Source organism: Rhinolophus sinicus, chromosome 3 (genome assembly GCF_057876585.1).
Source record: "Rhinolophus sinicus isolate RSI-liver-muscle chromosome 3, RSI-T2T, whole genome shotgun sequence".
Lineage (NCBI taxonomy): Eukaryota > Metazoa > Chordata > Mammalia > Chiroptera > Rhinolophidae > Rhinolophus > Rhinolophus sinicus.
Window position 1 is genome coordinate 99,615,561 of NC_142503.1, and position 26,989 is coordinate 99,642,549.

At 38.1% G+C, this 26,989-nt stretch overlaps 1 protein-coding gene across 1 annotated transcript in view; it reads right to left on the bottom strand.

Annotated features, from left to right (window-relative positions):
• Positions 1–2,280: 2,280 nt before the first annotated feature.
• VKORC1L1 (vitamin K epoxide reductase complex subunit 1L1) overlaps positions 2,281–26,989 on the bottom strand; it is a 56,151-nt gene continuing 31,442 nt past the window's right edge. The window contains exons 2-3 of the mRNA XM_074328493.2: positions 9,572–9,681; positions 2,281–6,046 (exon numbers count right to left, since the gene is read on the bottom strand). Coding sequence (XP_074184594.1) covers positions 5,820–6,046; positions 9,572–9,681 — 337 coding nt within the window. The 3' untranslated portion in view covers positions 2,281–5,819. The remainder of the gene's footprint in view (positions 6,047–9,571; positions 9,682–26,989) is intronic.

A 26,989-nucleotide genomic window follows, 5' to 3' on the forward strand; every position in this document is an offset into this window, starting at 1 on the left:
AATTCTAGTGATTACATATTTTATTTTTTTTTTACCACTGACCTTATTAAGTTCCTTGAAGGAATCAAGTTTTGTGTTCCAGTTTAACGTCAAGGAATAGTATATAAAACTGTTTACTTGACAAACATCAAAAAACATTAAACGTAATAGACTCTTTTAAATGTTTTATAAATTAGGGGTAAGGCCCATTTCTTTTTTTGTTTTCTTAGAGGAGTTTATAGGTTTATTGGATTTGTTTCCTCTCAGCCACAGAGAAAAAGACCCAAACAGAAGTCCCTACATTTTCTTGTATAACTTAAAATATACTATATCATTACTACATATTTATACTTCAATAAATCTTAATCTACAAAGCACATTTCTTATCACTGTTATCAGAATGTTGCAAAAAAGCCTATTCTGCCTTGAGTTTATTACTATGCTTCTTAAGAGGCTCATGCAAATCTCACCTTCCATTTGTTAAATTTGATCCTAGAACCAGAAATAACCCAAATCTCTGGAACTATGAAGTATTTTTATTCTCATGTTTCATTTTCCATACAATGACGCCCACTCTAGAAAAGCCTTTTCTCGCACTCTGTATTTTAACCTCCAGAGTTTTGTACTAAATAGTAGAACCACAGTACTTGGGAATCTCAGCCAAGGAGTATATAATTCTATTACTACAATGTATTACTTACACATTTAAAAAAATGTGTTGACTTAAAATAGTTCAGTCAATTCTGACAGTCAATAAACTAGTTGTTAATAACTTATTTTTTAAATAGAACAATCCATTCAACTTACATGTAAGTACAACCTCAGTGCTACTACAGATTAGTTTTTTTAAAAGACCCACAAGCATCCAAACTGTGATAGAAGGTATCTTGGATTTACCTCCGAGAACTGCTGGAGAGATGGCTAGGTCTTCCTTTCCCCCAAGTATAACACCCCGGTAAGAGAACTATGACTCTGGGAATTTCAGAGGTGACCTCCCCCAGGACTGCTCAGACGAGCAGGAGGCTAAGTCACATGAAACCGCTTGTAGCAAACCCCCCATGATTTGCAGTGGAAGAAGTACCTACCTACTTAGGGTAGGGTTCCAATACCCAGCACAGTACCTTGTCTTAGTAATAAATGAACGCATGGCTGTTCTACCCTTTTGTACTGAAGGAGTAAAATAGCAAACCTGGTGCTTGTTGCCCACCTGTCAGGGACTTTTCTGTCTTAACAGAAATGAAAGCAAAATAATAATGAATTAGATCTTCAAGTCTTTTGTTTTCTGAAAGCCAAGACAGACCATCTCCCTTTTATATTTGCCCTTCAGCACTGCCATTCACTGCAAATTCTCCCGTCATGTTATCATTACTACTTCATATTTATGATTGTTTATTAATTAAACTGTCCACTTTCTAATGATACACGGAAGAACATTATTTTCATTAGTGGGATGCCTTTAAATTACAGATGGGATATGCTGTTGTTTTAGTTTTCCTGCAGATAGATAATTACATGTAGATAAATTCTTGATACACTTCAGTTCTTGGATCAAAGTATTTTTATATCTTCCCCAGGCTAGGTGTCCCATTCACTGCTGATGTCTTATCACCATCAGATCTAATCTGAGTTTTAAGACTCATTTTATTTAAAGGCTTTTAGTCATCCTTTGTCTTCTATTTTCTGAAATGCATATCTAATTTGGGTAAAAGAAAACAGAAGGGTAAATTTTGAAAAGATGGTTTCGGTTTTCAGACTTTATAATCCCTGTGCTGCCTTTTAATGTAAAAGGGAAAGTCTCCTTGCAAAGAACATTCCAATGACCAACACAAATAAGCTGGGTGTCCGTAAGGCCCACTTAGATCCTAAGGTTCTAGCACAGAACAAACTGTTCCACAAAATATGGCTAAACGGTATGGCAAATGGAGTCATCTTTCTTGCAGATGTTATTTTTTTAGAAAAGTTGTAAGAGTGGAGTACTCAAGGTGAGCTAAAGTAAAGCAGTGAAAAAAACAGCTGATTAATACATTCTGTGTGCCCACAAAACTGAAAGCACTAACACCTTTTCATTAATTCTTGACAACCGCATACATCATAAACCTACAGGAATTCCAAGAATTAGAATCTCTAAGAGAATCTCTTGTGTTTTCTATAAGTTACATACAATTTAAGAGAAAAAGAATCAACTTAGTACACCTGTAGAAATAAGGTTACAGTATGAGATTACTTCAAGCATAGTTTGAGTGAATTCATTTCAGCTTTTTTGAAATGTCATACTATAGCATAAGAACAATGGCAGCACAATTTACACTGGCAACTTCTACATTTATTTTATACCAAAAAAGTTATGTGCAACAAATAAACATTCTTACATATTTACATTTGTTTTTACCAGTTAGCAAAACTGTGTCCTAAATCTCTGATAAAGAATATTCCTATCTATATTTAAAGGGGGAATCTGCCCAGTGAACTCCATTTTAAATGAATGTTTACTCTGGAGTGTAAAGCACTAGTAATAAATATTTTTGATGGAACATACTATACAGATCATACACCTCATACTTAGGCCATGCTTAATACAGTTTTATAACAAAGCATTTTACCTTTTCTGGGCTAATTTGTCAAAAACATGTTGAACCAAAGTAGCCTGGACTCCCACCTGGTTCATTTTGTTTTACTGAAGGGAAGTTCTCACAGATTAGGAATCCCAAGTGCTGCCTAACACATCTGAATAGAGATGTTGTAGGACTTGCATGTGGAGGGAAAATACATGAGGACAAAGGTTGCATATTAGGTACTCCTTCCCAAATAGGTTATCAAAAATGATAGTTGGTTTTCTGCTGGCATCTGTTTAATTAATACTGATTTTCAAGATCTGTCAGCAGTGGTACCAATCCAAGTTAGGAAGTAACTGCTGAACATAACTCTGCACTTTTGCTGATGTCTTAAAAATAAATAGCACTACAAGCAAACTAAAGCCAACAAATAGTTTTAATTTCACTGTAGTCTTGGTCCTCTACCCTACTAATAGGCCCAGAGATCTCTTGTACCAAATGACATATCTTTGTCTCTTCATATGAAAATAGTCAATGCTTTCACCATCTTTAAAAGTAATGGATTTAAGGAGGGTACATACATCAAGTAAAAGTAATTCCTGGCACACAGCTAGTTAAACCTGAGTTATTTCACCAGAAGTTTACCCTCACTGACAGCAACTAGCTGCAATGAAAAACCAAATGAAATTCTCCAAACCACCTAGATTCCCTAGAAATTGTCATCTAACCAGAACTCTTATTTCTTCAAATGATGTGACTGTCAAGTAAATAAGAGGCTTCATTTGTTACAAATCATTTCAAAACCCAAGAAGCATGGAATTACTGCCAAAAACAGAAATCAATTTTCCCCCTAATCTGCTCTCCAACGCTGGTGGCTAGTAATTTTGCAGTGTTTGAATATTCAGTCTAAAACAGTCACAACAATCCTACAATTTATAACATGTGTCCCATCCCAGTTCTGTGGGGGCACAGACGATGCAGAGAAGAAGCCTGGATTCATCCGGGGCAGAGACACCCAGTGACACCCAGCGGGGTCTGCCGCTCACTGAGGTGCTGGCACCGCAGTGCTGGCACTCACTGATAGATGAGAAAAAGGACATTCATTCTGGGTCAGAGGAATGTGGCAAAATTCTTTATACAACTGAAACAGTGGTGTTTTCCCCCAGGCTTAGGAAAGCAAAGGAAAACTTGAAAGGTCTGGCTGAACATTTACATTTTCTCATTGAGTTGTAGACGTTTACAAGAATGCAACATCAAGACAAGCTTTAACTATACTCTGCTGATTGATCCAAAATATCATGAAAAACCATTTTAAATTGGGACACAAGGACCTTTTAGCACAACCAGTGTTATATATACCACAGAAGTCTCAACCGTTAGCCTTCCACGCTAGCGGGAAAAGAAGCAGTAAACGGCTTGGTAGAACTGAAGCACTTTTAACACATGACTTCATTGTACAGTTCAACTTCAATATTAAGACTTGTTCATAAACATGAGACATCTAATCAATGCTTTCTACAGTTATAGAAATAAGAACAATATACACATAATAAAGTAGGCATTGAAATATTCACATTTATGGGAAAACATCAGTCTGGATGAAATCTGAATTAAGCTATCTTTTACCAAACTGATCTGAACTCCTTAATAGGTCATTACAATTCAGATTTTATATCTGCTCTAGGCCAGGAGAATACCTTGCATCAATTATGACAGTAGTTGGAAATAGTGGCTGACTACACACATACGTTTACAGAGCAGAGCCTGACCCCTCCCTTCAAAAGGAAGGTGAACAAAGCATTCAATTTACGGGTCTATTTTTAACATAATGGTTAATCTAATTGGAAGCAAAACATTGCTACCACTTCTCAATCTAAGGAATAAAACGATCATACAGAATCTTTCTATAGAATGCAAGCTGTGTAGGGAGGAAGGGAGTGAGGGAGGGAGAGGGAGGGAGGAAGGAAGGAAGGACACTTCTGCCCAAGTTCAACACACAATATTTGGTTTGAGATTTAAGACAGAAGGCACTTTTAACATTTTGACATAAGATGTTAACCATAGAAACACTGTCACAATTTTAGCTGGATGTATTCAAATCACTTAAAAAGTCTGCATTTGTGGAGTTATCAGAAAAAGTAATGACATTGCTGCATGTTACCTTCAGATATTTCTACTGTAGTACGCCTCCCAGTTAAGCAAATTGAGCAGTGAGCGTGTCAGCCCTAAAGTTTACAAATCCAGTATTTGACTCTAAAACAATTAAACTAGACATCTAATTAGTGCAGAAAGAAACAGGGAAAACACTACCCAAGAGCAATCATACTCAGGAGCAACTCGGTTATACTGGTTATTTCAGAGCCATAATACTGTTTGGTTGGCACCAATGTTAAGGACAAATGTCTGTGTAAAAATTCAACTGTTCTAAGAGACTACCTTAAAATGCCATATTAATATTTCCAGCTTTCCTCCAGAGAAATCTACCCATTTTTCCATCTCTAGTGTCCTGAAGCCTTGGACTTGATGGTTTGGTCACATGACTCATTCTGTAAGGTTATAAATGATGTTTGATTTGAATAGCCAAACAGTTTCTTCCTTTCAGAGGAAGGACATGAAAGGGAATCAACCACCGTATTATTTTGGCGGTCAGTGCTGGACCCACAGCTGTCAGTACTTTCCACAAGATGCTCTCTGTGTGCACCTAATACTTTCACTATTTCTTCAGTTATTGCTGAGCTGACAATTCTTCATTGCTACACTTCAATTAAACTGTGCAGTAAGTTTTGTAGAGTTGGATCCAATAGTTCTACCTTTATTTACAAATGTCACATAAATGGATTCTAGTTGACGCTACATGTTTAAATCCATTGGCTAAAAACATATTACATATTGTAAACATGGCAATATTTAATACAGTATCTATTCTAAAATATTTTCATGTCATGATCACATATTGTTATACCTGAATTGAATTCATACACATTGGAAAATTACTAGCAATGGTTGTTCACTTTACCATTGAGGGGAAGGGACTAGGGCTACATGTAATTATTTCAGAAACATGTTCAAAGTAAAGTTAAAGCTTGTCTTTGATTGGTTCGTCATATGCTTTTTTTTGTATCCATAAAATGAAGATTGACACAGAAAATACCCTTGTAATTTACAAGATATCAAAAATCAGTTTAAGATTCTTAGGGAAACTGTCTGTTTTGAAGAATAAAAAAATGCTGCAAAATAAACTTAATGGAGAAGGGACTTAAGACTGTCAGGTAAGAGTTTGTCAGGTGGTCAGTCCTGCTTGGGCTGCAGTTGCCGTTTCCAGGCCTCATTCAAGTAAACTAGTCGTTTGTAGTTGATGATAAGAAGAATGAAGTTCAGCACGTAGGTGACCACGCAGATGATGCAAAACTCCTTCAGCACAAAGTACAGAATGTAGGCCAGGTACAAAGAGCCTACCACAGACACGATGGAGGATGTCATGAGGATTAAAGCTGCAACTGCACTTGCTGTCATGCCTGCAAAAGAAAGAGACACTTGGCTCAATCAGCTTTGACACTAAGAGGAAGTTGCTGAGTTTAAAGGTAACATTTTGTGATTTGCTACAGGGTTGGAATACTGATCTTACCGCGAAATACTACTGAGGACAAAAACTACTGGCCTGTTTTGTTAATATTACGTAGGTTGACTTTGCATACAGAATACCAGTGTTAGAGCTGCAATGTTTTTGACTTGTCAATATTTAGACAACATAGTACTTATTTCATAAACTAGCCTTAGTTGAGACATACAAAGAAAATATGCAATCTTACAATCATATTATGCAATGAAGCTGATTTGTGAAGCTGACAGCCCACTTTTCCTAATGAATAAAGGGACATGAGGCCCACAACCTTCTCTTCCAAACAGGACACATTCTCCCTGGCCTTTTCACTACAGCTCCCCATCTGTGGAAAGTAAAATTTGCTTTCCCATGTTTAGATCAAATTTATCAAAAATCCATAATGGGAGATTATTACATCAACATGCTGCTAAAGAAGGAAAAAAAAATACCCCAACATTTCAGAAAGCGCTCACCCTGGAGGATAAGGGAAACCACACTTGGACAGTTGGCCATGTGTGGGTCAAACCAGATCAAGAAACAAGGCAGTTATGTGTGTGAAGCGGGAGTCCTCATGACAAAAACCTGCCTGAATTCTGGATGCTATCTGACATCTTTACACATACTGCTTTGTCATTTCCTGTAGCCAACAGTATTGAGAATGTACATTTATTTTCAAGGACAGAGGAGACAGCAGAGTATATTAAACTACCTTCTTACCCAATAACTAACTAGTGGGTAAGAATAACAGGAACAGGAGAAAATAATAGGTGGCAGCGTGGCTGCCAGGTCAGTTGTAGCAGAGGAGCTGTGTGCACGGCCCCACCTGCCCAGGCACCAGTCAGCACCAGAGCAGGAGTCTAACGAGGCTCTTTAAGACTATGAGGCTGTTGAGTTACTTATGCTAGGGACTGGCAAATCCAACTGGCCACCTGCTTTTGTAAATAAAGATTTATGGGAATCTGGTAAGGTTTTACTGACTCAGGTAAGGGTGTGGCTGCGTTCACACTGGAATGCCTGCGTTGAGCAGCTGCAACAGCCAGCAAAGCCTAAATTATTTTCTATCTGGCTCTTTACTAAAAAAGTCTGCAGACCTCACCTATGCTAAACATCTAAAACTTCAAAAATTATGTTGTCACCTCAATTTTAACCTAAGAAATTAGTTTCAAAATGACATGGACAAGTTATTTACTTTCTCTGTGCCAATCTTTTCCTTAACCGCAAAACGGGGATTATAATCATGACCACCTCCTAAAACTATTGTGTGGATTAGAAGAGCTAATAGTTATAAATGTTACCTAAATACTAGCTGTTAGTTAAATACTTGAAACAAACTTGTCCTAATGTAATGTAACTGGTGGCTTGGGATAAAATTCCCAATGGAATTTAAAATGTAATAAATGATTGTACAAATCAAGCAGTGGAATTTCTACAGCTGTAAAAAAGAATGAAGACACTTAGTGTACTACTATGGAAAGCACCAAGATATATGTCAAGCAAAACAAACAAGAAAAAACTACAGAGAACAGTGTGTATAGTATCTACCTTTTATGTTTAAAAAACAAGGAAAAGTTAAGAGTATATACTTGTATGTTCTTGTGTATGCCTAAAGAAACTATCAGGACAATAAGAAGCTACTGATCAGGGATCAGAGGCGGTGGGAAGTGGGCAGAGGGTGGGACAGGCTTTTCACTGTATAGCATTTTACATGTTTGTTTTCTTTTTTACTTTTGAACCATGTGAATGTATTACCTATGGAAAAATTAAAGTAAAAATAGAGTATCTCAAACAATGTAGCAGGGAGTGAAGATGATGCGCTCTGGAAACTTAGATGATTTTAAATGTGCCTCCCATGGTAAAGACACTGATATTAAAAATGAATGTGAACACATAAATGTGAATAGAAACAATACATGATACGTGACTTAAAATATGTATATAATGGAATTAGATATGATAAACAGAAATTTGTTTTACATCTATCTCTAAAAATTGACATAGTCAAAGCATTTATTATTATTTTAATTTGGGCTTATATTTTCTAGAGTGAAAGTCTCAACCCAGCCCCCAACCATCAGATCCTTTTCTGTGCATTTACATGCAGAGAAACATACAGTTGTCCTATACCTTTTATACCACAATTTGCTTTCTTCATTAAACTACGTCTTGATCTTTCTAGGACATACATGTAGACCTACTTTTTATTTAATGGCTACATTGTTTTCTAATATGGATGTAACCTAATATATTCAACCATTATGTTTTGCTAAGCTACTTCCAATTGTTTGTTATTTTAAACTGTATTGCTGTGAACATTCTTGTGCGTTATTTTTGTGTTGCTGCAGGACACATAGGTATGGAATTGGGCAAACTTGATAGGACTGTTGAGAAAAATTTAGATTCACAATTTGCTCATAACAAATCAACTTTTGCTAGACAGTAGAACACAGGAGAGCTGGCAGATAATAGGATGAAATATTAACAAAATACAAGGGCAAAAATGGATGGATTTAACTCTAAAAATATAAAAACTTTGTACAATCAAAATTTACAAAACTAATATAAAAAAGGACAAAGAATGGGTTAAGTGTTTGTAACAAATATGTAAATGATTATCAGGGATCCCAATTACTAAATTGCTAATAAAAGGAAATTAAAATATCGTAAAATTAATAGCTACTAATATGTAAGTATTAAATTCTTTTATAGAAAACACTTTTTAAAACTGAACGTGGGTAAAGCTTTCAGAAAACCTGACAATTGAAGGAAAGGTAGTTTGCTAATACCTATTAAAATCCATTTAAAAATCTGTTTTAGACTCATTCATCCCATGCTTGGAAATCTATTCTGTGGAAATAATTCAAAGAGGGAAGGGTGTGTGTATGTGGGATTTTAAAGATGATCACCACAGTGTTACTTAGAACACACACACACACACACACACACACACAAATTGAAACCTTGATGTCAACAATAACAAAACACTTAGAGAGATAATATAAAAGTTTGTATAAAATTAAGTGAAAAAAGCAGAAGACAAAGGAAATAGTGGGTATGTAAAAATGATGGCATTATGAATATCATTTATCGTTTTCTCAATGCACATATTTTAAAATAGCTACAGAATATATAAAATAGCAGAGGCAAAGGTTTCCAGGGAATAAATATGTTTATAGAGTAATAATTTCCCTGAGGGGGACTGGTTTTTCTGTACATCATGGGATGCCGCTACACCTGATTAAACACCAACAGATGCCAAGTTCAGCATGAGCGTCATCAAAATCTTAATGAATCAAGTTTTATGACACAAAAATGTGTAACAAACTATTGGTTCTATCATTAACATGCTTTTATTTAATAAAGACACACTTTAGGGAAAAAACAAAGTATTAAATGGAATGTAACAAAAACCTTATTTTTGTATTGCTGTATAAATACTTACCAAGTAATAACTGAAGTATATAAAATATAACTCCAAAGACACTGTTTGGCTGGTTTAATACACCATCCTTTCCAAAAATGGAACCCAAAAGACCAAATCCTCGACCCCATCTGTAAAATAAGGAAAACCAGTAACCCTATATTTGAGTTTTCCAGTTTTGAAAAATGTAAAATTATCTGAGAATGTCATGCCAAAATACCCATCTGAATTGTCTAAGGAGCCAATTTCTATATAGTCTCTTTTCTAAAAGGTAAGGCAAAGTATTTTTTTTCTGAGGGGATCAGAAGGGCTAATTTGCAGAAGGGTTCTCAATTTCAGCAAGGGTCTCTTAGCAGCAGCAGCATTGATATTTTGGGCTAATTCTTTGTAGTGGGGCGGTTCAGTGCATCACAGGGTGTTTAGTTAGCAGTATCCTTGGCCACTACCCACTAGATGTTAGCAGTACCTTGCCAGTTGTGACAACCAAAAATGTCTACAGCCACTGCCAAACATCCGCTGGAGAAAATCACCCCAGTTGAAGCCATTGATGTAAGTTGTCCTAGTTTTCCATCCAAACTATGTAGACTGAAAGACTACCAAGAATGCATGGAATGTACACCTACGTTTAGAGCAATTCCTCCTGAGAGACAACTGAGAACCAGTTGAACAGCTTCTGCACAACAAATAATAGAGACCATGTAGAGAAGGTTGGGGACCCCCAAGACCTCTCTGGGAGCTGATGGAACGCTCCAGGACCGTAGGAACTGGTGAACGCCACTGTTTAGTTTCCCAGTGGGCAGGAGCTCCATCCAGGTTCTCGGGTGGACCTGCCGGGCTGCTGCAGCGCACACCCGGCCAACCTTCCCAGAGCTAATAGCTCCAGCAGAAACAGAAGGGCGCCACAGTGTGCGTGCAGGGGGCCCTCTGCCTGGAGATTGATCCAGCGAGGAGGCAAGGCACTGAAGAGAGTGGAGCTAGCAAAACACTGTGGTACCCACTCGTAGGGATGCCCTGTCCGTAAGCTGCAGAGATAGTGGGGCGTTGCTGTGCATGCACGTGGGGCTGCCCCAGTGGGAGAAAGTGCGGAGCCAGCAAAGCATTATGGTACTGAGAGCAGGGCTGCTCTGTGCAGTGAATGGGGAGCTGCGGCTCCTACACGTGGGGCTGCTCCAACCCAAGAGGGTGCAAAACTAGAAACGTGCACACTCATGGTCTGCCCCATCTAGAGAAAGTGAGGACATAGTAGGGTTTTGCACTGCACTCAGAGCAGCCCTGCCCAGGTCCAGCTGGGGCCACAGATCTGCACCACATACCTACCCTGACGGCAACTGGCTTGCTAAGACCATCCTGCCCAGTCTACACAGAAGCTACTTTCTTAAGACTGGGGGAGATAGCTATTTCATCGAACTCATAGGAACAGAGAAAGTCAAACAAAATGGGGGGGCAGAAGAATATGCCCCAAATGAAGGAACAGGGGAAAAGTCCAGGAAAAACAACAACTAATGAAATGGAGAAAAGTAATTTGACTGATAGAGAATTCAAAGAAATGGTCATAAGGATGCTCAACAAACTGAAGAGTATATTAGAGGAACTCAAGAGAGCACTTTAAAGAGTTAGAAAATGTTACAAAGAACCAATCAGAGATGAAGGATACAATAACTAAAATGAAAAATACATTAGAAGGAATCAGCAGCAAATTAGTTAATACAGTAGAATGGATTACTGATCTGGATACAGAGTAGTGGAAATCACCCAATCACAACAGCAAAATGAAAAACGAATTCTAAAAAATGTGAGTATCCGGGACTTCTGGGATAACATCAAGTGCTCTAACATTCGCACTATAGGAATTCCATAAGATACAGTGAAAGGGACAAAAAGTTTATTTTCCTGAAAAGCAAATAATGGCTGAAAAGCTATCCTAATCTATGGAAGGAAACAGACATCCAAATTCAGGGAGCACAGAAATTTCCAAACAAGAACCCAATGAGGCCCACAGCAAGACACTTAATTAAAATGGCAAAAGTTAAGGATAGAGAGTCAATTTTAAAGGCAGCAAGAGTGAAAAAACAAGTCACACACAAGGGAAACCCCATAAGGATATCAGCTGATTTCTCAGCAGCAACTCTACAGGCCAGAAGGAAGAGGCAGGAAATAAAGTGCTGAAAGAAAGGAACTACAACCTAGAATACTATATCTGACAAAGTTATCATTCAGAATTGAAGAAGAGATAAAGAATTTCCCAGACAAACAAAAAGTAAGGGAGTTCACTAACACTAAACTGGCTTTACAAATGTTAAAAGGTCTTCCTTATGCAGAAAAGAAAGTCATAACCAGAAATAAGAAAATACAGGAAAGAAAAAAAAGCTTACTGGTAAAGGCAAATTTATAACAAACATAGTGAATCAATCACTTAAAAAGTTACTATACAGGTTAAAAGACAACACAAAAGTAGCAAAATTAAGTATAACCACAATAAATAGTCGGGATACACAAAACAAAAAGATATAAAACATGTCAAAAATAAAGTGGAGGGGGAAGTAAAAATGTAGTGCTTTTCGAATACATTTGAATTTAAACACCTATCAGCTTAAAATAGATTACTATAGATACAGACGGATATATATGAACCTTATGGTAACCACAAACCAAAACATACAAAAAGAGAAAGGAACCCAATCAAAACCAGTAAATGACAAGAGGTCATGAGAAGGAACAGAGAAGAACAGCCAAAAAATGATGAACAAAATGGCAATAAGTACATATCTATCAAAATTACTTTAAATGTAAATGGACTAAATTCTCCAATCAAAAGACAGAGGGTGTCAGAAAGGATTTAAAAAAAAAAATAAAACCCATCTACATACTATCTACAAGAGACTCATCTATTCTTTTTCCACAGTCCCTGCTTTATTTTCATTTGGTAACATACGCTTTAAAAAACATGCACATGCTTGCAAAATACCCAAACATCAGGAATTAGAAGGGCATAAAACAAAGAGTTACAGGATTGAAAGAATATCTTGGGCTTCAGAACAAAACAAAACCTAATATTGAAAATTTCTTTGTTCAAAACACAAAGATATTTTAATAGAATTTAAGTGTTTTTATTGTTGTTTTTTCTAAGGAACACTTAAAGGACAAGAACTAAGCTTATTGTGTTACCTGAGGCAGGCCTATCTTCTCTTCCTTGAAGGCCTTTTGCAACATACAAATGTCAGAATACACTGGCCTGTGTTACACACACACACACACACACACACACACACACACACCCCTACCATCTGTAAATGCAGCACCTGGGGCCCACCCTGGAGACCACTGACAGGGGCTACAGAGCATTCAGAATATGGTCCATCTCCACGATTAGCTCCTGTCCATTTCCCGAGATGAGTTTCTTGTTCTCGAGGTACATGTCTTTTTTGAGCTTGCCAGCCACCAGCTGCTCAGCTTCCACTGCCAACTTCAGCACCAGTGCCTCCAGTTTCTGCATTTTGCTGACTTTGTTGCACAGGTCAGAGCCCTGTCTTCAGCCTAGACTGCAGCTTGACCATGAAAAATCTCCCACATTTACCCTTAATTTTGGTCACTTCAACTGCATGCCAAGGTGTGCCAGGTGGGGCTCGAGCTCTGGCTTCAAGGCCAGAAGGAGGGAAATGGCATGGGGGTGGACCAGGACCAACTCGGCCATCACCTTGGCCAGGTGGCTGCTCAGGGCCACTGTGCAACGCACGCCCTCGTGTGATAAAAACATATGGTGATTGTTTAAATAAAAAAAAAATTATTAGAGTAAAAGACACATTGCCATTAATCCCCTTCAAAATTCTCCCCCTCGCTTTGAACACATTTATCCCCTCCTTCTTGCCATTTTCTGAAACAGTCTGGAAGTCCTTTCTCGTGAGTGTCTTTAGTTGCGCTGTCATGGTTGCCTCGATGTCCTGAATCATTTTGACTTTGGGGAAGAGCCAGAAGTCACACGGTGCCAGATCTGGTGAATAAGGTGGATGAGGACACACCGTAATGTTTTTATTTGACAGACATTCCCATGTACCAGAAGTGCTGTGTGACCCGGAGCATTGTCATGATGGAGGATGATTTACGGCACACTTTAAAACATACCATCTCTTAACCGAGTTCTCACTTGACTGACTGCACCAAACAAATTGAAACTTGTCACACACTGTTACTAAGGTTCGATGTGCTGCTTCCCATATTGAAGATCCCTGTCCTTCCGTTGGATGGCACTTGGCAGCAGCATTCACTGTATTTTGTGATAACAACGGAAAGGCTATGACCAAACTATAGGTCTTTCCTAGAATCGTATCTCAAGAGCAAAAAAATTGGTACATTTGCCCCATCAGTTTTTATTTATAGTTTAACTGCAAATTTTGCAGTTCACTCAACATTTTCAGAATCTTATTTTCATATTTTTGAAAAAGATTATGAAATTCTGACTTAATGAAATTTGATATATCAAACTAACATTTAATTTTGATAAAATACTTTACGATAACTTTAATTATGAACCAGTGCTTTTTAAAAAACCAAAAAACCAACAAGTCATGGTTTTAAGTTCATAACAAAGCACTAAAAAAACCCCAAACTTTGGTTCTGAAGACAAACTACTTGAAAAGGATAAGTAAATTGATTATTAGTCACGCTACTTTAATAGTACTCAGTGTCCAAGAAATAGAGTAAAACCTCTTTATAACCTTGGGAGATAAGAATAACCCCAATTTTATAAGCAACTGGGAACCATGAATATTTTTACTGCAGTTACACATTCAAGGAACACAAAATAAGGTCACCACTTTCCTGCATCTTTTACACATCAAATTCTTACTGACCATGTCCCAGGTGCGGATAAAGGGTCAGGCGCTGGGATCCAGGAGTTAGCAAGTGAGACAAGTGGGTGCCCTAGGAGCCCCTTTCATTCAGGGAGAATGAACAAGTAAACCAATGACTAAGTGCCCTTCAGAAAGGGAGGGGCCTATTAGCAGGTACACAGGGAAATTGAGGTTATTCTAGACCAGAGTTTTTGAAAATTTAAAAGGGCATACAATCACCTTAGGGTCTTGTTAAAATGCAGCTTTTACTTTAGCAGGTCAAGGGTGGGGCCTAAGATCCTGCATTTTCAAACAAAACAAAGTGTGCTCATGCTTCTGGTTCGGGAAAACACTGATAATGGGTGGAGAATGGGTGGGGGGGGGGCTACTCTAGCAAGATGGTCAGGTAAGGCCTTTTCCAGGAATTAAATCCTGAATGTCAGGAGGAATGGCAAGTTTAAAGGCCCCAATGCAGGAATGAGCTATGAGAGTGCAAGAGAAGGCCACTAAGGCTGCCAGTGACGAGGGGAGAGTGACATGAGACTGAGGCAGCAGTCCAGTCATTTACATCATGTGTGGCCTTGTCTGTGGGCCATGATGAAGCATTTGAATTGTATTCTAATTGCAGTGGAAGTGATTTGATGGCTTTTAGAGAGGAGAGTAATGTAAGCTTATTTATGCTCACTCTGGACTATTGTGTAAAGAACAAACTGCAGGAGGGCAAGAGTATAGGCAAGAAAAACTCTGTGCAACCAGACTTCTCAGCCCCACCCATATGAAGCAGGGATTCAAATGCAAATGAGCACCGCAGACTTACAACTGCCCAATGGAACTAGCTGGGCACACTGCCAAAGTAATCATGGGCAAACGGAATTTTTATTACTCCAAGCACTAATGACTAATTATTCACATCGGATCATGTGGTATTTTCCTTGAAAACAATGCAGTAATTCACACAATGAATACATCTACCATGTTTCTCCGAAAATAAGACCTAGCCCGACAATCAGCTCTAATGTGTCTTTTGGAGCAAAATTAATATAAGACCTGGTATAGTATAGTATAGTATAGTATAGTATAGTATAGTATAGTATAGTATAGTATAGTATAGTATAGTATAGTATAGTATAGTATAGTATAGTATAGTATAATATAATATAATATAATATAATATAAATATAATGTAAGATATGGTCTTATATTAATTTTTACTCCAAAAGACACATTAGAGCTAACTGTCGGGCTAGGTCTTATTTTCGGGGAAACACAGTATCAAAGTAATACATGCAGAACGTTTAAAGAATAAAGTTAACACTTTATTTGCCAGCCCTCGCCATTCTCCACAGTTCTAATCCCCAGAGGCATCCACTTTGATGTCTTTTAACTGTTTTGCCCTATTTACTTCCACATTTCTAAATAATATGCTTACATTGATTGCTGTTTATGAATTGTTATCTTTTGACTTTCTAATATGGTAGACTAGAATGTTGCTTTAAAAAAACATTTTATTACGGAAAGCTTCAAATGTATATATACAAAGTGAACATAACAGTGTTAATAACCTCATTACCCATCACCCAGCTTCTGTGCCTTTCTTGTTTCATCTCTACCTCTACCCACTCACCACTCGATTATTTTCATTTTTAGTGTAAAATTTACATACACTTAATGCACAAGTCTTAACTGTATAATTCTGACAAATGGACCACCCAAGGAATCCTAGTACAAGCAGACCTCAGAGACATGGTAGCTTTGGTTCCAGACCACCAAAATAAAGCAAGTATTGCAATAAAGTGAGTCACACAAATATTTTGGTTTCCCAATGCATATATGTTTTCACTATACTGTAGTCTACTAAGTATGCAAAAGCATTATGTCTGAAAAAAAAACAAAGTACATACCTTAATTTAAAAATACTTTATTGATAAAAGATGCTAACCATCATCTCAGCCTGTTGAAAACATGTGCCAATAGACTTGCTCAGAGCAGGGTTGCCAAAAACCTTCAATCTGCAAAAAATGCATTATCTGCTAAGCGCAATAAAAGGAGGTATGCCTGAATACTAGTTGTAATTCAGATATACTAAGTCCAAATATTTACCAACAGTGTGGAAGGAGAGTTTAAGCACCTTTCATTAACAAACCCATTCCAACACCAGACTGTTTCCATCTCCCAAGTTCAATAAACTGTTGGTCGTTTCCCATCAATCCACACCCCTCCCCACCCACGAGCAAGAAGTACTGGCTGAACAGGCTTGTAGGAATCCAGCCCTGGAATCAAGGATAGTTCTCTGGATGGCAGTACTACACTCTTTCCTGTAGGTCACATGAAGTGATGAAACGCAATCACCATTCTAGCATTTTCAACCAACAGATTACTTAATTCCTTGATAAATACAATAAAGTTTAATAAACTTTGATAAAGTTGATGTAATAAGTGTTAGCGAATCAACTCACAAGCAAAGTAGACTGGTATTATCTAATATTATTTTCCTGGGAAAGGTGACTAAGCAGATTTTCATAAATGACACTATACTTTAAAATTGCTAAGGATGGAGTAATTTAAAAACCTTTTAGTAAAATTTTTTTCAAGTTGGAACATTTGAAAATATTGTTTTCTCTCACTTCTAAAAGCTATACAGAACTGTATGAAGTATATATATATATATACATATATATATATGTATATATATATATATATATATATATATATTTTTTTTTTTTTAAAGATTTTATTGGGGAAGGGGAACAGGACTTTATTGGGGAACAGTGTGTACTTCCAGGACTTTTTTTTTTCCCCAAGTCAAGTTGTTCCCCAAGTCAAGTAGTTGTGAAGGGTACTGTTCAGCTTTAAGTTGTTGTCCTTTCAGTCTTAGTTGTGGAGGGCGCAGCTCAGCTCCAGGTCCAGTTGCCGTTGCTAGTTGCAGGGGGCACAGCCCACCATCCTTTGCAGGAGTCGAGGAATTGAACTGGCAACCTTGTGGTTGAGAGCCCGCGACTGAGCCATCTGGGAGGCAGCTCAGCTCAAGGTGCCGTGTTCAATCTTAGTTGCAGGGGGCGGAGACCACCATCCCTTGCAGGACTCAAGGAATTGAACTGGCAACCTTGTGTCTGAGAGCCCACTGGCCCATGTGGGAATCGAAAAGGCAGCCTTCGGAGTTAGGAGCACGGAGCTCTAACCACCTGAGCCACCGGGCCGGCCCTGTATGAAATATATTTTATGTGCTAACTTTATTCCTGGCTTTATCTTAGTTTCTAACCATTTTTTTTTCCCATCCCATCTACATTCAAAAGTCTCCAGAGCTATCCCAAGTAATTTATGGAACAAGGTGGGATATTAACCAATTGAGTAAAAGGAAATGATTTTTTAAAATCATAGACACCGATAAATATTCTTTTTGCTTCAGTATAGTAACATCGATGAAGTGATTATACAAAGGAGAATTTCTTTTTCATCTTTGATTCTTAAAAAAGGTTCATCTTTGGCTGAAAAAGTACCTTCCTTGAATATTTTGTGTTTGGGGGCATAAACCAACACCACACCACTTCCCTAAGGCATGAGTGAGAAATTGCTGAAAGTTCATTCCTAATCTTGCCAAACAACACGTCATAAAACTGAAGGTTCTCCAACTCTGGCCTCCTAGGTCCCTGAGCATAAATCGAAACACTATTTGCCTCTTTCTCGCATAAGGGTATAAGGAAGTTTCCCAAAGGCTACATGGATGATGTGTGACGTTGACAGTACAGGATCAGATGTGAGAATGCAACAGTCTTCTATTATGGCAGAAGTTAGAGATTTGCAGTAAGAGAAATAATGCCACTCTTCACTAGTGTGTGTGCGTGTGTGTGAAAAGTTATTTATTTAGTTAACATGCAATGGGTTTACTGGTTTTTGTTTATTTTTTATTAGGGGATATTGGGGAACAGTTTTTCCAGGGCCCATCAGCTCCAAGTCGTTGTCATTCAATCTAGTTGTGGAGGGCGCAGCTCAGCTCCAAGTTCAGTCGCCGTTTTCAATCTTAGTTGCAGGGGGCACAGTCCAGCATCCCAATGTGGGAATTGAACCGGCAACCTGGTTGTTGAGAGCTGGCGCTCTAACCAACTGAGCTATCTGGCTGCCCCTCTGGAAGCTCACTGGCAGCTCGTTGTCTTCAATCTAGTTGTGAAGGGTGCAGCTCACTGGCCCACGTGGGAATCAAACCAGCAACCCTGTTGTTCAGAGCTCGCACTCTAACCAACTGAGCCATCCAGCTGCCCCGGGTTTACTGTCCTTTTTAAATGAATGAATACATTTAAATAATTTTTGTTTTTAATTTCTAATATAGTAAATATCAAAGCTATAACCTACATAAATAACTTTTGGGGGTCCTCAATAATTATTAATAGTGTAAACAGGTCCTGAGATCAAAAAGTTTGAAAATCACTGCTTTCAACCAATTTCCGCCCCCCCCCCAAAAAAAACCCACACACATCACAGTTCAGACAAATTTTTAAAATTGGGGTGGAATAAAGTAGGGAAAACTTAAAAAAATAAATAATATGTGTTATAACAAATTATATTTTTAAAAGATTTCATGGCTAGATTTTTAAAAAAGGGAAGGGGGATAACAAATGGTGAGGATGTGGAGATACTGGGACCCTTGTACATTGTTGGTGGGTAAAATGGTGCCCCGCTGTGGAAAACAATTTGATGATTCCTGAAAAAGTTAAACGGAATTACCATATATTACCCAGCAATTTGCACTCCTAGGTATGTACCTGAAAACAGGTATTCAAGTACAAGTATTTGTTTACAGCAGCCAAAAAGGTGGCAACAACTCAATGCCCAACAACTAAAGAATGGATAAACAGAATGTGGTCCATCCAAACACTGGAATATTATTTAGCCATAAAAAGGAATGAAGTAGTCACACACATGGATAAAACTTGGAAACATTTCTAGGTGAAATAAGCCAGAGACACATTTGTATGATACCATTTGTATGAAATGTCCATAGCAGGCAAATCCATAGAGACAGAAGGTAGACTGATGGTTGCCAGGGCTGGGGAGGGTGCAGTGATGAATGACTGTTTAACGGGTACAGTGTCTCCTTTGAGGGTAATAAAAATGCCTTGGAACTACACAGAAGTGATGGTTGCACAACACTGCAAATATACTAAATGGCACTGAATGTACACCTTAAAATGGTTAATTTTGTTAACATAAATTTCACCTCAGTTTAAAAAGAAAAGAATCTGTATAGTGGGAGGACAGGTAATTTTTATTTTCATTATTAAACTTTTATGTATTTTCCTAATTTTCTACTAAGGACATGTATAACTAATTAGAAAAAGGATAAATTATTTTAAAGAAGAAAAACAAATACTACAAAATATCAGTTGTTTCTGGGTAGTGGGGAAGAGTTTAAAAGGGTACTTCCCCCTTTTACTTTGCTGTATTTTGTAAATTTTCCTTAGTGATCAAATATTACTTTTATAATGATAGCAGCAGCAGCAAAAAAAAAAAAAGCTATATCAAGTTCATCGATAACATTTAAATTAATAATGAACCTTAATGTCTTCCCAATTCAGCTCTCTCCCTCTCAATCAAATTTAAATTTTACTGCAATCTCTTTCCTCATGTAAAGCCTACCAAGGCCCTAACATCATAACTAAACACCTTCTGGAATACAGAATTAATGAGGAGAGGAAGTAACAATGCTTCCCTGATATTTTCCTACTCTGCGGAAGAATTTATTGAAATGCTAGCTCACATACACCATTTACAAATATTCTTTTCACTTACAAATATATATGTAAGATCACTGAATTCTTGCTTCTCTTTCTTTTTTCCCTCTATGTTCAAGCTTGGTGAAGGAAATATATTTTGCCTATAATTTTCTAATTCTAGATCAGCATTTTGTAATGGCCTACTGGTATAATAAATACTCAAACATTTTATTTATTTTTTTCTTTCTTTTTTTTTTTTTTAAATTAAATTTATTGGGGTGACAATTGTTAGTAAAATTACATAGATTTCAGGTGTACAATTCTGTATTACATCATCTATAAATCCCATTGTATGTTCATCACCCAGAGTCAGTTCTTCCATCACCATATATTCGATCCCCCTTACCCTCACCTCCCCCCCCAGCCCCCCACCCCCCTTACCCTCTGGCAACCACTAAACTATTGTCCGTGTCTATGAGTTTCTGTTTCTCATTTGTTTGTCTTGTTCTTTTGTTGTTTTTGGTTTATATACCACATATCAGTGAAATCACATGGTTCTCTGCTTTCTCTGTCTGACCTGTTTCGCTCAGCATTACTCTCTCAAGATCCATCCATGTTGTCACAAATGTTCCTATATCATCTTTTCTCACTGCCGAATAGTATTCCATTGTGTATATGTACCACAACTTCTTTATCCATTCATCTATCGAAGGACATTTTGGTTGTTTCCATGTCTTGGCCACCGTAAACAAAGCTGCAATGAACATTGGAGCACACGTGTCTTTATCTCTAAATGTTTTCAGATTATTTGGGTAGATACCCAGGAGCGGGATTGCTGGGTCATACGGCAATTCTATTCGTAATTCTTTGAGGAACCTCCACACTGCCTTCCATAACGGCTGCACCAGTCTGCATTCCCACCAACAGTGTATGAGGGTTCCTTTTTCTCCACAACCTCTCCAACATTTGTTACTATTTGTCTTGTTGATGATAGCCATTCTGACTGGGGTGAGGTGATATCTCATTGTGGTTTTGATTTGCATTTCTCTGATGATTAGTGATGTTGAGCATTTTTTCATATGTTTATTTGCCATTTGTATGTCCTCTTTGGAGAAATGTCTCTTCAAGTCCTCTGCCCATTTTTCAATTGGGTTGTTTGTTTTTTTGTTGTTGAGTTGCATGAGTTCCTTGTATATTCTGGATACTAGCCCCTTATCGGAGGCACTGTTAGCAAAAATCTTCTCCCATTCAGTTGGTGGCCTCTTTATTTTGTCAATGGTTTCTTTTGCTGTGCAGAAGCTTTTAAGTTTCATATAGTCCCATTCGTTTATTTTAGCTTTTACTTCCATTGCCTTTGGAGTCAATATACTCAAACATTTTAAATTGCACTGTGTTTGATGGTTATGAAACTGGGAAGCACATTTTACTGAAAAGACAAACCTAAGTAAGCTGCAACCCACAGAAATAAAAACCGAGCTGGCTTTCAAAGTTGGTTGGGCATTATAAAGAGGCCTACTAAATATGGCAAAAAAGTTTGGCATCTTCATGAAAAATACTAACAATGTAATTTACACAAAGTGTCTACCCAACATGGACCAGCTTCCTGACAAAGAGACACCGCAGTGCTAGAAGCAGCACGGGCTTTGGAGCCAGCCAACCTTGGGTTTGTTGTTAACAGGTTGTGTGACTTTGGGTAGTAAACTCACTTAACCTAACCTTGGATATAAATTCCCTCATTTATAAAATGGAGATGATTATGGTACCCAATTCATAGTACTGTTGTGAGAAATAACTGTTAAGAATAATTATGTAGCGGTTTAATATCAAAATGTAAGTAGCATGTGTACATAAGACATCTGATATCGGCATTCTCTCTCCAAGTCCCAATGGTTACGAAATAGCACACTGTTCGCAACTGCGCAACTAAAAACACTCACGAAAGAGGACTTCCAGAACTGCTTCAGAAAGTGGCAAGAGCAATGGGATAAGTGTGTTCGAAGGGAGGGAAGTATTTTGAGGGGGATTAATGGCAATGTGTCTTTTACTGTAATAATTTTTTTTATTTAAACATTCACCATATTTTTTTATCGCATTTCTTATATACTTATTTGGTAAGATTTTTTTGTTTTCATGATATTCAGCTTTATTAAAGATATACAGTTTTAAAAATCAAATAGTACTATTATTTAAGACTTAGGACAAAAAAACCCAGCAGTCCTCTGACCTCTGAGTCACTCTCTTCACAGGTAAGCCCTTTCAACTCATTTTGGTGGTTTCTTTTGGTATTTTCCTACAAATTTCTTTTTATAAAAATGCTTTGTCACTTTTAGATAATCTATTCACTATATGGAAGGCCAGACTATGATTTAGTACTCTTTCACTTTCTCCTCTCCCCATTTCCCAAATTCCCAATTATATCACACTTCTTAGTTATATATCAAAATATTTGGTTAAATGAATATACATTGTTACTCCTGTATTGCTCAACAGAGCTAGGAATGGTTTGTTTTGTTACAAGTCTCTGTATAGCAAATCAAGTCATTAGTAAATAGGAGAATGACATGAACACAAGTTGAATGGTTATACACAATTTTCCCCAGCATGTTAAAGTTTCATACCACTGAATAAAAGCAGCTGAATGCAAAGTGGATCCAGCAGGCCACAGAGAAATACAATCCACACCAGGGTTTGGCCTCACCTGTTCTTGAAATTGCTGAATGTGTGATTCTCTCCAGTCTTTGTTCCTTTTATTGTTGTCTCCATAACTCCTCATCCATCAAGCTTCCTTCACACTTTCCCTCTACCCCCAAGGTAAAGTCCTACACAGACCATACTATTCATTTATCTAAAATTTAACAAGTCTTTTATTTTAATTCTGCCAGTATTTATATTAAGATAATTGTTGCTTTCTCTTAATCATCTGGTTACAAAGTTATATACATTTGAATGATCTGCCCTTGTTCCAAGAAGCCCTGGTATTCTTAAAAGTATTTTTGTATTGAAGCCTCATTTACATATAGAAAAGTACAGTGGACCCTTGAACAACAACACGGGTTTGGACTACGATGTTCACTTATATGTGGATTTTTTTTCAATGAATACAGTAAGTGTATTTTCTCTTCCTTATGATTTCCTTTCTCTAGCTTACTTACTTTATTGTAAGAATACATTTATTGTGAATAAAATACATATAACATACAAAATGTGTTAATTTGACTGCTTATGTCATTGGTAAGGCTTCTGGTCAACAGTAGGCTATTAGAAGTTAAGTTTTTGGGGGTTGGCACCCCTAATCCCTGCGTTGTTCAAGATGAGTGTATAAAATTCAATGAATTTCCATGAGCTGAATATGCTTGTGCACTAGTGCCTACGTTAAGAAACAGCAATATCAGGGCCTCAGAAGCTCTCTACGCTCCCCTTACAGTCCGCTTCTCCCAAGATAACCACTATCCTGACAGCTTTTTTTTGTTTTGTTTTGTTTTTTGGGGGGGTCTGAAACATAGATTGATTTATGGAGCAGAGCCTAGATTACAAACTTTAAAAAAACTTCCCCCAGATGATACTCATAGTCTAATTTCTTTCTTTTCCCCCCCATCAGTCTTGATGTGGCCTCTTCTTTATATCCTTAGTCATAGGGGTTCTCTTCAGCTAGTCTTCACATGGTTCTTAAGGTTTATTGTTTTATAATTTAGCTGTAATTTTGCTGTGATCCTGGGATGCAGTAGGCATAGCTTTTACCTAATCCACCATCTTAAGCCTTCTCCCTGATAGCTTCTTTAAAAATAATTATATTACAAATTTAAATATATTATTTAATAATATATTACAAATTTAAATATTTAATAACATTAAATATAAAATATTTAATAGTATATTATAAAAATGAATTATTGTAAGTTGAACACCCTTACAATCACCATCTAGGTCAAGAAATGGAACTTTGCTACCGCCTCCATGTACCCCAACCTAATCAAACACCACTTCTCCCTAAAAGCACTAACACTCCTAACTTTTATCCTTGAGTTTCTATATGGATGTATCACAGGTGAGCATTCTTAGATACTATAGTTTAATCTTGTCCCTCTCCCATTTTCTTTTATTTGATATGTTAAGCTACTTTTAAGCTATAAATTCCTAGCATTGATATTTTTAAGACTCAATTCCATAAAAAATGAGGTTTTTAGGAACACGTATCAGAAATACCTATAATAGGGCCGGCCCGGTGGTTCAGGCGGTTAGAGCTCCGTGCTCCTAACTCCGAAGGCTGGCAGTTCGATTCCCACATGGGCCAGTGGGCTCTCAACCACAAGGCTGCCGCTTCAACTCCTCGACTCCCGCAAGGGATGGTGGGCTCCGGCCCCTGCAACTAGCAACAGCAACTGGACCTCGAGCTGAGCTGCGCCCTCCACAAGTAAGACTGAAAAGACAACAACCTGAAGCTGAACGGCATCATCCACAACTAAGATTGATAAGATTGAAAGGACAACTTGATTTGGAAAAAAAAAAGTCCTGGAAGTACACACTGTTCCCCAATAAAGTCCTGTTCCCCTTCCCCAATAAAATCTTGAAAGAAAAAAAAAGCGGGGGAGAGAGTGACATCAGAAAAAGTCAGAAAACATCAGGACAAGGGCAGCAACAGAAGACCATTTGGGTGTTTTACGCCATTATTATGACTCTGAATGAGATCTGTGGTTTTGGCCACTGTTTCTATTTTAAAAGGATCATTCTGGCTGTGATGTTAGAAAGAGCATATGAGGGAAAAAGGTGGAAGTAAGTCCAGTTAAGAGGCCACTACAGTAATCTCAGAAAGAGACCTGGTGGCGTGGACTGGATGACAGCACAGGGGTGGCAAGAAATGGTCACACCCAGGATACACTTTGAAGGGAGGGCCACCAGGCCTTGCTCCCAGATTGGATATGCCATGTGAGACAAAGAAGATGGTCTAAGATGATACCGAAATTTCAAACTGAGCAGCCGGAAAGAAAAGTTGCTATTTTCTGAGATAGGAAAGACAAGACTTTGAGGAAATGATCAGAGGGAATTCAGTTTTGGACACATCAAGTTTGAACCGCCTTTTACATATCCAAGTGGACACGCCAGGTAGGCAACTGGATGTATCAGTTTGCAGTTTAAGCTAGAGATAAAAATGTAGTGCTTAAAGTCATGAAATTAAATGACATCACCACATAATCTTTGATAAATGAGTCAATTTATGAACCAATGCCTAATGAACAGAAGACTATTAGCCATCAGAGCTGTCAAGGATGAAAAAGTGGTGTAGAACTTTGGGGACATGAGATTCTGTGGGAGTGAAATCACAACTATGCTGTTTGTTTTGATTTTTAAAGAAGAATCTTCCTTTGTCTTCAGATATTCACAAATACCACCTTCATATACCTGCCCTCTATATATCTTGAAACAGATGCTGTACATGTCATCAAATCCTGGCTGAAAAAAGTGCCCTTTGTGGAATGTTTAAAGACCATCCCAACCATTTATTTCTATGGGTTTTAATTTGAAATCAACCTGGACGGACAAAAACCCACGCCTTTGGACAATACTGTCTCTCCTATGTAAAGCTGTTGCACTGAGTTTCATGTTGGCAATTATGTCTTGGTAATTGCTAAAGAAAATGGTCATACGAGCTCCTTTACTTTGCTATAGGAATGTTGATGAAAATACTGTGTCATTTATGTGAAACCCTACAAGAGAGTTTTTATAACTAATGGGGAAAATTTTGCCTTCCCTGAAGATTTATAAGCTATGTTTCCTTTTTTGTTAGGCAAGACTGCCATGAAGTATATGTTTGATCCCATTTATGTATTCTACAACAAACAAAGCTACTGTAGGAAAAAAAATCACACCACTAGTTAACTCTGAGAGGTTGGGGTGTGGGATGGGGTACTGACTGGCAAGAAACACGATGAAACATTCCAGGGTTGTGGTAATGCTTTATGTCACGATTTCTCAAAAGTGGCACTACTGACAAAAGCACTGTGTCTGGACACTACCCACTAGATGTCAGTACTACCCCACCCTTACCCCATCCAGTTAGAACAGCCAAAACTATCTCTAGAACTTGTCAAATGTCCCATGGGAAGCAGAGTTTTGGCTTACACAGTTATAAGTATGTTCAGAGAACATACACTTAAAAATCTGCGTACTGCATTGTACATATTTTTGGATCAAAAGAAAACAAACTGTAAACAAAAAATAAACTAGTTGAGGTGATGTCATAGGAATGGCGGCAGCAGGGCGCACTTTTTGAGTTCTCCTCCAGATCTTATCAGAAACGGGACATTTATAACCCATCAAAGGACTCTCTGCTCATCACGCAGAACAGCTAAGAGACTCCCGCAAGGATTACTTGCAGGTGGGGAAAATTGGGCGAGCAGGGGAAGAGGGAAGGGAGCGCAGTGGAGTCGTGGCCCACATCTGCGGCTGTGGGGATGCGGTCTGCATCTGCAGCTGTGGAAACGCGGCCCGCACCTGTGGTGGTGGAAACCCGGCTGAAATCCGCAGCTGCAGGGACGCAGGGGATCCCAGGACGGCATAGAGAACGCAAAAGCCAGGAGGGCCCAGCTTAAGAGGCACAAGATTCAACATACCCAGAGGCCAACTCCAGACCAAACCAAAATACTACCGGGCTTGACCTGCAAGTGACAAACCCAGAGGGAATTCTTTACAGGCACAAGAGCCCATAGAGGCCAAACCACATTTAAGCGGTCAACCATCACGCAGCAGAACACCCTGCAATGGGCAGAGCGAAGTCTCACAACTAGTCAGCCTAGGAGTTAACCCCACCTACTCACAAGCGAAAAGCAATTAAAGATCTTCTTTAACAGGACAATATACACAACACAAGAGTCACCTTTGGAGCACATGCAGAGAAGAATTAAGTAGTG